This window comes from Juglans regia, chromosome 1 (genome assembly GCF_001411555.2).
Source record: "Juglans regia cultivar Chandler chromosome 1, Walnut 2.0, whole genome shotgun sequence".
In the NCBI taxonomy this organism is placed as follows: Eukaryota; Viridiplantae; Streptophyta; class Magnoliopsida; order Fagales; family Juglandaceae; genus Juglans; species Juglans regia.
In genome coordinates this window covers 38390630-38406365 of record NC_049901.1, presented here as the reverse complement: position 1 = coordinate 38406365, position 15736 = coordinate 38390630, and the positions used below count along the sequence as shown (strand labels likewise).

General features: G+C 38.8%; 2 protein-coding genes across 2 annotated transcripts; one reads left to right on the top strand and one right to left on the bottom strand.

The window, feature by feature from the left end:
* The first annotated feature begins 7040 nt into the window (after positions 1–7040).
* On the top strand, positions 7041–9459 carry LOC108986392. The gene is made up of 5 exons (XM_018959008.1): positions 7041–7859; positions 7952–8082; positions 8432–8780; positions 9162–9363; positions 9452–9459. Exons 1-5 carry the CDS (start codon positions 7041–7043, stop codon positions 9457–9459), a joined length of 1509 nt encoding a protein of 502 aa, XP_018814553.1.
* LOC108986628 lies at positions 9437–10230 on the bottom strand. Its single transcript, XM_018959312.2, is given in 2 exon segments — positions 9437–9691; positions 9693–10230. Coding segments are annotated over 2 exon segments (240 nt in total). The 5' UTR covers positions 9789–10230; the 3' UTR covers positions 9437–9547.
* Between the last annotated feature and the right edge of the window lie 5506 nt (positions 10231–15736).

Here is a 15736-nt window from a genome sequence, read left to right as displayed (position 1 = left end):
TCAGTAACATACTGCCTGAACGACTTACCTCCCTGCAGGACTCAACAGGGAAAGATTGGCCTAAAGGAGGCCTTATCCCTCTCGTAGAGGAGAGCAGGTTTTGCGTTCGAGGTGGCCCTAAGAACTTACCTCGACTCCTATCACAGTGAGATAGCAGACTGCCCCAATGGTAGCCTGAAGAAGTTACCTCATTGGGGAACCAAAAGGGGTGGGCTAATTTGATGTAGCTTGACCTCTCCTCAATGGAGTGAGAGTTTAAGTCTTACGATTGCTCGAAGTAAGAAGAATCTCCAGAAGGAAAGCAAAGTCCCGCAAAAAGGTTGCACAAGCATCATAAAGAAACATATCAAGGTTATAAACTCTCCAAATACCAAGACAAAAGATACAAGCAAGAGCAACAATGACACACATCGGAAGGTAGTAAGCACAAAACGATGAAAAAAAATATGAAATACAACAAGGAAAATGCGAACACCGTACAACTGGATACACCAAATCATTTTATTAATTATGCAAGATTACAAGGAATAAGTTACATCATAAAGTCTCAAAACTACAAAGAACAAGTTACATCATAAAGTCACAAAGCTATAAGGAACAAGTTACATTATAAAACCGCAGGACTACAAGGAGTAAGTCACATTGTGAAACTTACATATTCAACAAAACAAGTTCCAGTGTCTGACCCTAAACCTAGACCATAAAACGGCCAGGGAATCTAGACCGTAAAACGGCAAGGGATAATCTAAAAGAGATCCAGAAGACCTCACTGTTCTTGGACTCAAGGAAACCAAAATGAGTTCAGGGTCTGCAGCTATGTGTGTTTTACACAGCGACGGCAACCAAGCAGGCAACGAGTTCCGTGCAGGCAACGAGTTGCGGAGAATGGCTTTGAAGTCAAGCCTTGTAAGCAAAAGGGTGAGAACGAGTGAGGCACAATAAGCAAAAAAGCAATAACGAGAACAAAGGGTTCTGGACCCCAACAACGAAGGATTGACAGTTCCACCCTTTGGCGCTCAGACTACCACAACTAGCAGCGGCCTGAGCAGCACCAGAGGACCTGTCGTCCAGTAGGGTGTAAAGATTTCGTCAAAGCCATGAAAGATAGAAGAAAATGCAAAGGAACTTCAGATGGAAAACAAAAGAAAACAAAGGAACTGGGAACCTAAGCAGTAAAGCAAGAGGCACATAAGAAAAGAGAAAATGAAGAAGTGAGTATAATGGATTTTCTAATGTGGAGAAGGGTCCTTATATAGGCGGGGTTGACGTTTGGCCTCCTGAGGCACCATAACTCCATGAATCACCACGTCTCCCCCTAGAGAACCAGAATCCATTGATTATCAGGACCGCTGCAGAGCATATTTACTGATACAATATGCAAACTTAATGCCAGTAAAAAAATGGAGCCATGACGCGGAAATCAAAGGGCCGCCATTTAATGCAGAAATGTAACTAGCATTGTGTTGCCACGTATGCAAAATGCGAAAGGTCACTCAACTTATGACTAGGAAGGCCGAGAACTTGATAGGGCATAAGGTCAGAAGAGATAAGAAGAATTCTTTCCAGACTCGTCCAGAAGAATTAACAAGGTAACTATAAGGGATTTATTCCCACTACTTCGAGCCTGCTGAGCCTCTCGTAATTACCCAGCCCGAGGGCACTAAATAGTCAACAACGCAGGTCAGCCTAACAAACCGTGGCTGCTTTCATAACCCAGAAGCTTGCACAGAGCACCAAAAAAAAAATGAAGGAAGCCAGTATTAGAGACACAAACAAAAGGCTAAGCAGTTAGCGAGATCGAAAAGGTTAAACTGGTCGCCAGCGGAGTGGGCTGATAAACTTTAAAGGCATGACTGGACACGGCTGCCCAAATAATAATTAAAACGATGGCCGTATTCCGATAACGTCTATCCAAAGAGGATAAGCAAGCGTAGTGTGACCGGCCAGTGGAGTATGTTGGAGCTCTATAGACCCCTTTACCATGGTCCCCCAGGTTGGCCACCAAAAACAAAAAGAAAAAAAAGGAAAAAGAGGCAAAGGCGAGACATGACGAACAAGATATGTGTATTAGTCAGTATGTATATATATACAAGCTGCTGAGTGACAAAATGCATATACATGTGTAAAAAAAAAAAGGAAAAAGTGTAACGAAATAAATAAAATCTTTAAGCCTCAGCGCTAGGAGCATTAGTCTCAGCGGCAACAGGAGCAAGGTTGGTCAGCTCCACTAATGCCGGTGCAAGTGTGACTGGACCAGGGAAAGCATCCAGCATCTCTTTCCTTCCCAGGTCGCGGTTGGTTTGAAAGGAAGCCTCATCAGTGGGAATTTTGGTAAGCGCAAGCCGCTGAAGGTACTTGGTGAATGATCTTTAACGTAGCTCCGGACTCTCCAGAAGGAAGGCCCACATTGATCTGTGGTCTTCAACAACCCCGCATCCTTACGCCTCTTCGCGAAGTTTTGGGAACCACCTCAGCTACCTTTGTAGGGAGAGGGCGGCGTCCTGAAGGCTTTGGTTCCATTGTTCCAACCTGTCTTTCTCCTCCCGTGCTTAGGATAAGTCGCCTTGAAGATTTTGGTTAAGCTGTTCCAATCGGGTTTTCTCCTCTTCCTGCTTCTACTTGTGCTTCTGTTGACGACGCTCCAGCTTCTTCATTCTTTTGCGCTCATCCGATAGGTCGAGTCTTGTCCTCTTGAGGTTGCACTTCAGCTGTTCCCTCTCTTCCTTTTTGTCGTGAGCACGGTCTAAGTTATCCTAAACGATGACCTCTTGATCATCCACGATGAATGCCGCAAGTTGAGAAGTGCCTTGGCGACATAAAGTAAAGACTAAGAAAAAGGAAAAGAGAAAAAAGTAAAAGGTGAGAAAGAAGCGGTCGAACCTCTTGGAAAAAGCCTGACAAGTACTCAACAACTTGATTAATGGCTTCCTTTCGGCTACCCTCCATGGCCAGCCAGGACAAAGAAGGAAGGGCCTCTGCAAGGCCTACAAATTCAGGCAATCCCGCAGAGACTTCAGAGGGAGCAGGTAAGCCCCCACTCAAACCCCCCGGATGGTGGCCGATCGTGTCATCCGGAAAAGAGTTGTCCCCCATTGGATAATCGACCCGAGTGAGTGGTTCATCATGCGGAACCTCACCGATTGTATCACCTAAGGAGCCGCCACCTTCAAGGAACTCCACCTAGACAAATGGATCAATGGCTGGACTCCTCGAACCATCGTCGGCTGGAATATGCACAAATGAACTCCCCCTCTCTGGGAGTACAGCCTAGACAGAAGAATCCGTAGTAGGACTCTTTGAACCCCTGAGGATTGCAACGTTTGGAGGGGACCTACCTCCTGTATAATCCTCTACCTCCGCACGGGTGCTAGAAGTAGCCTCCATTCCTTCATCAGCCGCCTCAAGAGAGTGGCTCTTGACGACCGAATGAGGTGAAGAAGGAGGAGAGATCCATGAAGAATAATGTTGTCCCTTATCAGGAGCGGTAGAAGCGAAAACACTCTAGAGAAGGGCGTCCATCTCAACCTCACCCTTGGACGCCTCAACAGTCACCACCGGAAGAGGCGCCACTGGAAAACTGTTCGCCAGCTGTAACCGACGCTAGAACAACTATAGTAATGGGAGCTGGCCTTTAAGGTAGCTATTCCCCATGTTAAGGGGTCTTGTACCTTGAGAATGGATCTATCCTCGGCCTGAACAGTCTCCCAACGAACTTTCTTCCCCTTGTCTGGCAGAGGAAGGTCCAATGAACGCTTTCGAAGCAAAACAACTTGGGGTCGCATAGCAACCGACCTATTATCAAAGGGAATATGTCCCAGGGGAGGCAGAGAACTCCTCAAAGTCTCCTCGAAAAGGAGGATCTCGGAAAACATAGTATCGGGATGGTTCTGCACCCATTCTCACACAATCCCAATGCGCTTTGCTTCATAAGGGATGGCTACTGGATGCACAACCTTGTCTTTCGAAAATTTTCCCCAATTTGTTCGTATGGAAAACTCCCATCCGCGGCCAGTCACAAAGAAGAATTTGGGAGACTAGTCTTTAGTTTGCAGTATAGCAACTCCAAGGTAACTAGAGTGTGGGATGCCTTAAAGCTGCATACATTCCCCTTTAGACGTTGCATCTTATGGGCAAGAAGAAACTTATGATTGGTAAGGTCCGCATCGTCCGAGAAGGATTCCAACAAAGCCCAGTTCCAGAATAACAGGATAATCACAACGCAGTGGGAGGAAAATAGGTCCCACTCCCACGTTTTATAAAAGGAAGGTGACGGTTAGACTCTCATCCACCGTGGCAACAAGGATACTTGCTGTTTCAGATTCGGAGAATGTGGTTTACGAAATGACGCAAACATGAAAAGTCGTCTAACACCTCTTCATTAATGAGGTTGAAAAGAGATCATGAAAATGTGAGTCCATCATGGAAGATAGAAAACGTTGTCAGAAATGCCAATCCGCATAAGCCTCCCGGACCTCAAAATATCTAAATAGAGTTCCCAGCCTTGATAAGAAGGCATGATCGAATCGTAATAAATTCTCACCATACTTGTTCGGTGAGAATTAGCAGGATAACTGTAAGAGGATTTTCCCCACAAGGTCCAAGAGGCCCTATCAAGCCCAGCCTAGAGTAGAAATCCATTAACCCAGCCCACTAGGAGGCTCCTCTGTACATGACCTGTAGGAGGGATGGTGCTGCAGGGGATGAGACTCGTCAATCTGAGGACCCCTCGAGTAATGTCCATTCCTTGAATGCCCACCCGCACGGTAGGATTGATATACGAGGAACTGTTGATCTACTGACAGAGAAGACATGAACAAACCAGAGTGTAGGTAGATTGATAGGAGGAGGTTGGAGAATTGCACCGCATTAATGGTTTGGCCACTCGGACAACACGCCACATTAATGACGCCGTTGCAGAGTCACACCGCATTTAAAGACACTGACAAAAAGAACAATACGAGGAACATGAACTTCAAGAAAGCAGGTAAGATCTGCTCCTCGAACTTGTAGTATAAATAATAGATTTTAGGTACGAGAATACTCTATCTGATTCGTAAACTCACTTACTTATTTGCTACATTCTAAAAATATTTATTAATTTTAACATCGGACACTACTCGGCCGTATTATCAAAATTATAATCTTTTATATCTTTTGTAGGACCTATTTTCAAAAGAATAATACTACTCTTACTAATGAGTTGTACCAATGATTTTTACTGTTGTATTTTATTTTTATTTTTTTTAACTTAATGATTAAGTAAGTATTTTTTAATAATATTATGAAATTTTTTTATTTTTTAAAAATATTTAAATATATTAAAAAAATACATAAAAGAATATAAAAAAATAAAAATCACAAAATTATTAACAATAACTGTAAACGGTGGCTCTAGCTAGTCACACTCTTCTCAAAAACATGAATTATCGAAACTTGATTTAAATATATGCAATACACGACGTTAATACGCATCATGAAAAAGCTGAAGTTTCCATCATCTTCCTGCTAGCTCTTCGCTTTTTCCTTAATTGTCATTTTCAGCTTCGAGTGGATATCGATTTGGCACTACGGTCCAAATAATAGAAAGGATTCGTTATTCAAATCATTCAATTTCAGTCAGTCACTGAGGCGTGGTCACTGGTCATGACGATTTATGTGAAACCTGTACCTGGATTTGTCGTCACGTATTTAATTTTAGATAAATTTTTAATTTTTTTTAGATATATCAAATTAAAAAATTATTTTTATTATAAAATAAAAATAATATATCATATATCACAAATTTTTTTTAATAAATTTTAAATATACATATTAAAAAGATAAAGTTATGAAAGAAAGAAGTAAAAATGCCATGTCTAATTTGTTTACACAAATAATATAAAAAATATATAAATAATAGTGATATATTTTATGAATAATATTAAAATAATTTGAATTGAAATGTTTAATGAGATTTTAAAAAATAAAAGATTAAAAATTGATTAAAAATATTATAAAATTAAAATATTATTTTTATATTATTTAAAAATTTTAAAAAAATTATAATAAATAGTGATTCAATGAAAAAATTAAAAAATAAAACATTTGAAATTAAAAAAACGTTTATAAAATAACGTTTGGATGGGATGAGTAGGATGATAGGGATTGAGACCGAGACCGTACGTGAAAACGGGGCTTTAGAATTTTAAAATTACAAGAATGGTATTGTTTTTTTTTTTTCCTTTTAACCCGACAATAATTGCGGTTCCCTGTTTAGACAAAAAAAATAGTAGTGATAGCGTTACAGACACAGTGCCAGACTCTTAAATTATTAGTGTTATTTTATTACAACATGCATTTACGAATCTGGCTGCTGTGTATCAATTATCAATGTCTTTCTTTCTTTTTCTTCCATTTCTAGTAAAATCCATTGTTTTCTTTCTTTTCAACTTTTGTATTTTTAACGGCAAAGCTAAAGCTTACGATTCTCTGCTCTGTTGGGTTCTCTGAGAGAACCGAGGAAAACTTGAACTTCTCGGAGTCTTTCTCCCAATTGCACTCTCCAGTTTACTGCAGGTTTGTTCTTTTTCCCTTTTGTTTACTCTTATTTTCTCGGGAATCAAACAATGTCTTTTTCTTTCACCTCCGTCTAATGATAATCCACTGTTCGTGCTTGCTTGCTATATTATAGTATTTCTCAAACACAGAGGGTTTTTTAGACCCTTATATTCTCTTGATCCATAAAAGGAAAGTTTTTTGGGTGATCTAGCACTACATTGTAGAAGTTGAACTGTAAATACAGCTAGAGCTACTGCTGCAATTCTTATGTGGGTTTATTCTATAGAGGATTTTTTGTTCTCTAAATAATTTTGACTTTTTTTCTTTCTCTTGTTGTGGTTGAATGTTAATGATACGGGAATTTAAGCATCACTGGGCAAAAGAAATTGAATATCTGGAAAAACTCTTTCAAACGATGATCGAGTAGTTTCCTACACTTATTTGGCCCGTGGGTTTATTTCCTGGAATGGGGGTACACATTTCGGTTTTATAAGGTGTGTCAAATGGAAAAGCGGAGATGGGTTTTCATGTTGGGGGCTGTGGCTGTTACTTACCTATTATTTCAGTCCCTTTTGCTTCCTTTCGAGAATGCTCTCCGGTCTCTATTGCCGGAGGGTGAGGTTCCGGTACGTGCTGAAAGTAACCTCCTGGCTGTACATTCTGTTGCCAAGTCCGTGATTGTTCGTAACCCACTGACAGTACATATGTCAGAGTTTAATGATTCGATGTCAGTTGGAGTGGCAAAAAATGAGGATGTTGGAGGAGCAATTGGGGATGGCGGTAGATCAAAGGGAAAGGACAATGATGCAGAACATGGTTTTGAACTTGTTGTGTATAGAAATCTAAATACTGGCTCTCCATCTGAAAATGTTGAACATATGAAGGAGAATTTGGAGAGTGTTAGAAATAAGGGAAATAGTTTGTTTGATGAGGCTAGTGAAGGTAGGCATAGCATCCCTCAAGAAGACATTTTGAAATTGAGTGATGGAGTTTCTATGGAAAAAAATCCCCAAGAGAATATGCATTTCAAAACAGAAAAATCCAATGGTGTAGATACAACCATCCAATCCCCTCATCTGGAACTACCCAAGAAAACTTCATCAATCACCCTCACTCATCTTGAAAATGTGATGTCAAATGCAACCTCTTCTGCCGGTTCTTCTGCCCTGCAAAGTGATGTAGTGACTTTAAAAAATGATTCTGTGATGTTGACTAGCTCTGGAAAGAAGAAGATGAGGTGCAACATGCCGCCAAAGTCAATAACATATCTACATGAGATGAACAGCATACTAGTGCGGCACCGTGCTTCTTCACGTTCAATGGTATAAATATTTGTGATTTCTATCTAAGCGAAACTTTCACACACTTTAGTTTTATGCTGAGAACATTAACTTTCTTCTAATTGGTTTTGTAGAGACCACGATGGTCTTCTGTTCGCGACCAGGAAATTCTAGCTGCAAAGTCTCAGATTGAGCAAGCACCTGTTGCAATAAATGATCCAGAACTTCATGCTCCTCTCTTTCGAAATGTTTCCATGTTTACAAAGTAAGCCTTATATACATTAGATGATTTATAAAGAGATCATTTTCATTTTCATAAATGGGTTCTCGACCAGCTCTACTTCCTTGCATGACGTGTAAGGAAAACTACCTTAGGCCTTTACTATGGTGGATATATCTTTTGAGCACAAACACCCAGAGAACTTACTAGCCAATCATATATACACCATAATCAAAGATAATAACGGCAAGCGTATTTCGACACCCTTTCTATATTTGTGCTTAAAGTCTTAATGCCGGTCTTTGGACACAAACTAAGCCTGCTGGTGATGGTCCTGATCTTTTGAAAAAAAAAACATTTCATTTTTCAAACTTCGATTTGGCTGCTTTTTCAGGAGTTACAAACTCATGGAACGCACACTCAAAGTTTATATCTACAGAGATGGGAATAAGCCCATCTTTCATCAACCAATACTCAAGGGATTATATGCCTCGGAAGGATGGTTCATGAAGTTGATGGAGGGAAATAACCATTTTGTTGTGAAGGACCCTCGAAAGGCTCACCTGTTTTATATGCCATTTAGTTCACGGATGCTAGAGTACACCCTTTATGTACGCAACTCTCATAACCGAACAAACCTACGCCAGTATTTGAAGGACTACACAGAGAAAATTGCAGCAAAATATCGTTACTGGAATAGAACTGGTGGTGCGGATCATTTTCTTGTTGCCTGTCATGACTGGGTATGCTTGCAATGCATCTTTCATGTCTTGCTTTCACTCTTGTGCTAAAGTTGTATACAAGTAGTAACTCTATCATTTTTCTTTTCATTTAGAAGTGGGTGTAAGTTCTCAAAACTTGACTGACAGATTCTGTTAACTATCTTCTTTCGCATTGGTCCATGTCAATACCACACCACAGCCTTGATGATGCTTTAGTCATTTAAATGTGAGGTTCTGCTCCTTTGAACTTTGTTCAAAAGGACTAAGTATAGCATATCAAATGGCAAGTTATGGCACCATTGTGTAACTAAAGTTGGCTCACATTAACCTGCTTCATACGTATTTGACATCAGTTTAAAAACTGTTTGCACACATATTTGATACGATTCATTTGACACTCAGGCTCCATACGAGACAAGGCACCATATGGAACGTTGCATAAAAGCTCTTTGCAATGCTGATGTGACTGCAGGCTTCAAAATTGGAAGGGACGTGTCTCTTCCAGAAACATATGTCCGGTCTGCCAGAAATCCTCTTAGGGATCTTGGAGGAAAACCTCCGTCTCAGAGGCACATTCTTGCCTTCTATGCCGGGAATATGCATGGTTATTTACGCCCTATCTTGCTGAAGCACTGGAAGGACAAAGACCCTAGTATGAAGATCTTTGGTCCAATGCCTCCTGGTGTTGCCAGCAAAATGAATTACATCCAGCACATGAAAAGCAGCAAATACTGCATCTGCCCCAAGGGTTATGAGGTGAACAGCCCACGTGTGGTAGAAGCCATCTTTTATGAGTGTGTACCTGTGATCATATCTGACAACTTTGTGCCACCATTTTTTGAGGTTTTGAATTGGGGGGCATTCTCATTAATTGTTGCGGAGAAAGACATTCCCAACTTGAAAGACATACTCCTTTCAATACCCAAAGAGAAGTATCTTGAGATGCAATTGGGGGTCAGGAAGGTTCAGAAGCATTTTCTCTGGCATGCTAGGCCCTTGAAATATGATCTCTTCCACATGACTCTTCATTCAATTTGGTACAACAGAGTATTTCAGATGAAACTTCGATAAGTATGTCTTTTTTTTTATAAGCAATTACAATGTGGAGAGAAGCGGTACTCATGAAATAATAAGTACAGAGAATCTAGCCCGTGAAATGGAAATGAGGCTGTTGGTTACAATCTGTCTTTGCACTCTTCCTGACAAGCTGTGGGAAGTGTTTCTGTTCGAATGTGTGGAGGAAAATGTATAGCACTTATGAGGGATTCTCATAAAGTGGTGTTTTGTATGTATAATTGTATATTGTAACATTTTTCGTTCTTTCTTTCTTTTCCCTGTTGTAAACGCATAAGATCTCAAATCCTTTTAATGTAGAGCATATCCTTTTAATGTAGAGCGTTTGCTGTTCCTCAACAACACCAAAACTCTTAGGAGTTACTGGTGTTTTCTTATCATCAATTGTCCTTTATTTATTCATTTTTTTAAAAAAGAAATTGCCTTACCGTTACTGTAAGGATCTTTCATGTTAGTTTGATATTTATATGGCTTGTAGAATTTCGATGCAGACTTAACCAGAATCGGACCATGAACCCTGCTTAATGACTGAAGACGATTTGAACTTTCTACAGTATGTATTCTTTTACATTTTTGAATGGCAGCATTAATTTTGTAACTTGGGTTTTGTGATGGGTTCGAAATGGAAGCTTCTCATTGATTTTAAGATTTTTGAGTTTCGACATGAGAATGAGCAGTGGTGGCAGATTACGGAGAGACGCCGCAAGGTTACTAAGTACATCACTATCAATTTACTCACTGTGGACTAGCTGATCACTATGGTCGTTGCATGCGGGGAGCCGGCAGGTCCATCGGAGTTCTACTCATCTAGAAGAACTGGAAGTCAGGTGTTGTTGGCCCAGCATTGCCATAATAAATTTGCAGAGGGTTCCTTCTTGTGCTTACGTTGCATCGGGATCGAAGGGGACTTTTGTGGAGGTTTTGACGAGATCATTGTCGACTTTGGAGGCTCATAGTTGTTTGGTAGGCCGGCGGGAAAACCGTGGGGTGGCTGGGGGAGGGGGTGCAGCCAGAATTTAACTTCAAGAAAGACATTTGGTTTTCCAAGGGGGGCTCGATAGGGGGGTTAATGATGGTCCTTTTTTGATGGCCATGCAGATGGTCTTATTGGACATGAGGGAAAATGCGGAAGTCAGGTTGCGTTGGGTTGGCATGGGCTTGTCTATGGGCTGTGTGGGTAGTGAATATGGCATTTTGGATAAGTAGGTGGTGGCTAATGTAGATGGGTCAGGCTATCCTGTGGGCCTTAAGTAGTCTAAAGAAGAAAGTTGATGGCCGGGCTTGGTAAAAAGCCCACATCGTGTTTGGAGGGTGAAGCCTCTTACTAGGACTGTTTCGGGTATTTTGGGAGAGTAATGATACACAACACATTTTACAACACTTTTCACAACACATGATGTAAAAATGAAAGTATTTTTATAAAGTGGTGTTATTTTTATAAGGCATTTTACAATAATATTCCTCATTTCAAAACTAAATTGTGAAATATGTTGTGAAAAATATTGTGATTATCATTTTTCATTTTGGGATTGGCTCCTTCACCATTCACTGCAATGCCGGCCGTAGACCAGCCAACATCTAGTCCAGTACAGACTTCATCGTTGGTATTAAGCGACCTCTCAGTTGGTGCGCCGGTGTCGGAAAGTGAATGAGGAGAATTTTTGCTACAAAATTTGTCTTTGTCGTTAGTGTTAGGTGACCTCTCGGTTAGAGTGCCAACACCGAAAATTTTGCCAGAAAGTGAAGAAGGGGAATTTTTGCAAAGATCTGTGCATCGGACCTTATTGGTCGAGAAGGATACTATCTTGTTGTTGCCTCTAGTCTCATATGTCAAGGGTTTGCAGTGAGTGTCTCTCTCTCTCTGTCCCTCCCCTTGTTCTAGGCTTTCGAATGTATCACAAGTGGAGGAGACAACAATTGTGCCTATGGTGTCTCATGTTTTCATGGGTGTCAAAGCTGATCTTCCCTGTTTTCTTTGGTTAGTGATGCTTCTGTCATCACTGTTAGGCTATTGTTTGTGGCTGTTCCGTGGAGGATATTTCGATATCAGGTTGTGGGGAGCTTCTTTACTTTGTTGTTCCGAATGGTATAGTGGCTATTGTGTTGATTCAGGGGAATTTCAACTAATCGAGGGGAAGAGGTTGGTGTCGAGAGTGGTCTGGGGTTTTGTGGGGAGAAGTCTTAGGGCTAGTTTGGATAGTGGAGTATTCTGTTCATTATTTTATTATTACTTTTCACATACTTTTAACTACTATTCAATATTCTATCATTACATTTTTACTACTATTCACAAAATATCTAAGATCATCTCACTACCCAAACGCAACTTAAGTCTTTTTATATCCTGACTGAAACTATGGAGGTTGGTCGTAACCTTCAACTGGTGTATAGGGAGGAGGAGGTGGATCCAGCTCTGCTATGCACCTTATCTCCTTTGATAGCTACGGGAGGTTCATCCTAGGATGGGGTGATTTAGAAAGTGAAGGAAACTTAGGACTGTGTGGAGATTTCTTGTGAGGGGTTTGAGGAGCAATTTAGGGCACTACTCATTCCTATTAAGGAGAGTCGTTCTTTTTTTCCTAAATCTTTTTCTTGAAAGAATCTGGAACTTAAGCCACTCACTTGTTTGATTAATTATGATAGCCACGAGGGAAGAGCTAATAGAGGTAGATCTAAGGGAAATGATGTTTTTTCCCATTAAGTCTAAAATCATTTCTTGGAATATTCGAGAACATAATGATCCCAATAAGCATCTTTGGATTAAGAATGATTGTATCATTATTACCAGTTTATGGGGTTGTTCGTTTGTGAGTTGGGTTTACCTTCCCTCCAATAGTGCATCCAGAAGTATTCTTATTATGTGGGATAAGAGGGTGATTGATTCTATCGAGGAGTGCATTGGAAACTTTACGGTGTCATGTTCTTTTAAGAATATGGTGGATGATTTTAGTTGGGGTGTATGGGCCAAATGTGGACAGTAAAAGGAAGGATTTATGGGATGAGCTTGCTAGTTTGGGCAGCTGGTGGAACTTACCTTGGTGCATTGGTGGTGATTTCAATCATAGTTTTAAATCATGTTCCATTTCGGCCATTTTCGGTCGGAATTCTCCGTTCTGGTGTAGACTAATTGTAGTATCCAGTATACTATACCTCTTCATTCTATTTCGCTCTAAATTCTGGTTTGTTTTGGTCCGTTTCGGCCATTTCGATCCCTATTTAGTTTCAGACTCTTTTAATGGCAGTTTTGTAATTTTCTTGTGCTTGTATGACATTTTTGTAAATTTTAAATCTAGATGGTATTTAATTAATTCTAGAATATAAAAGATATTGATATAATGTTAATTTTTTGTAACTTTAAATATGTCCCATCATTCTTTTTTTTTAAATATCATTATTTTTAAGAATTTATCTATTCTTTTTTTTTTTTTTTTATGTCTCAACTCAAGTTTATGATTTTTTCAACGTATATTCATTTTATAAATAGTCAATTCTTCCATATAAATATATACATATAAATATATACTATTATTAATTTCAAAACGATACACTAAAATGTACTGATACTGAAATATTTCGTTCCAGTAATTAAACCGGAATGATCACCAAAACGAAATTTGAAAACATTGATTTGAATATCACTCGATTCATTAGTAAAAGATTGGGAGAAGCCAGGCAAAGTTGAGTAATGAACGAATTTTTTGAATTCATCTTCCATATAGATTTGGTGGATCTACCACTTCTTGGTGGGACGCATACTTGATCCAATTAGGACTGTAATAATAAAATGAAAATCTGGTCGGACCGATTGAATCGAACCGAACCAGTTTGGTCTTGTTTGTAACTAGTTCGGTCCAGATTTGGTTTCTAAAAACAAAAACCGGTTCAGTACCCATTTTCACATTTTGAAAACCGGCTTGAATCAATCTGGACAACTATATATATATATATATAATTTTTTATATTATATTATAGATATTATATACCAAATTGCTAATTAATATAAAATAAAATTATAATGTTATTATTCATCTCTATTAATCTTATAACATAAAATTAATATAATGCAAAATTTTAATCTTAAACATGAACATTAATATTAAGTTATTAATATAAACTTACTTTTGATATATATATATTTATATATATAAAGGATAAACACATTTTTGGCATAATAAATTATAATATATATTATTTTTTTTTTCAAATAAATTTTTACAAACTTAATTATATATACTCGTATAAAAACTATAGAACTTATATAGACTATATTTAAATTCAATACTATACTAGTTTGTGTCAATTATTATAAAATAATGTATTTATACTATAATATAAATAGATTAATTGTTTAGTATATGTAAATATCATATAATTACTAATATAAATAATCCGTAAACTTGGACCGGACCGAAACTGGAAAAATTGAAAGTTTCGGTTTCAATGATGAATTGAACTGGTATCAATTCTTAAATTTTTAAAACTGATGTATATAGGTTCGGTTCTAAAAAATGTTCAAAACCGGACTAGTTACACCCCTAGGTCCAATAATCGTGCTTGGTCCTGTTTGGACATATTTTTGATGTCTCCATTTTGGGAGGCTCACTACTCTATTTTGCTCTAGAAGAGATTAGCTAGGACATGTTCGGACCATTTTCCTATCGTCCTGGATTGTGGGGACATTCATGAGGGTAAGATATATTTTAAGTTTGAAAATATTTCACTGAAAGTTGAAGGTTTTGTTGAGAAAGGTAAGTTGTGGTGGTCCTCGTTTCATTTAAAGGGTTTGCCAAGTTTTATTTTGGCTGGGAAACTCAAAGCATTGGAGTGGGGTTTAAAGATGAGGAATGCAGATATCTTTAGACATATTGATTGCTCAAAATAGTCCCTTTTCGAAGACCTAAAAATTTTGGAAGATAGGGAGGTGTGTGCTCCTCTTTTTGAGGAGGAATCTTGCATGAAATCTTCTAGCACAATGGAGCTTGAAAAGGTGCTTCTAATGGAAGAAATATTGTGTATAGAGAAATCGAGAGCCCATTGGTTGAAAGAAGGGGATAGATGTACTAATTTTTTCCATTGGGTGGCTATTTCTCATTGAATGAATAATGCGATTGAAATGCTTCTGTTTAATGGATAGGTTTGTCAGATTACGATGTTATTAAGGGGTATATTGTCAACTTCTATGAAGATCTCTTAACAGAAAATTTTTCTTGGAGTCCCAAACTTGTGGTTTGTCCTTCGACATTATCAATTAGTCAAGATCTATTTGGTTGGAGAGACCTTTAGAGGAGAGTGTAGCTTTTCAGGTGATTGGTGGGATGGCTAAGGATAAAGAATCGGATCCAGATGTGTTCTCTATGGCTTTCTATCATGATTGTTGGAATGTGGGTGAGGATATTATAAAGGTCTTTTACGAATTTTAATTTTTTGAAAGGGCATTGCTAGGTACAGTCCAAGTTGGGGGGCCTGCGCGCAGATGAATGGGCTTTTGGTCATTTATTCCTCAAATTGGTTTGAAATGTCAAAAATGTCCTTAAATATTTTACCTCCAGTGATTCTTCTTCCCTCCAACGATAGAATTCTCATATCTCTCCAATAGCTCTCTCTCTCACCCTCCAACTCTTTCTTATCTCACCCAACTCCACCTCCTTTGCATCTTCTTACTCTTTTTCCACTATAAAAGAAATTAAAGCTAGTAATGTACTTCTGGACAAAGAATTTAACCCAAAAGATGGAGACTTTGGGCTGGCTAAACTTTTTCTAGATGACATCACGAATGGGTATGGAATGGTATGGAACCCTTCACAAATTTTTACAAACAAGTAGAGTGCATATTTCTCATTTACTCATTTGTAACTCATGCAAAGCATTTGTGACTCAAGCAAAAGAAAGAGAATGAAAAAAAC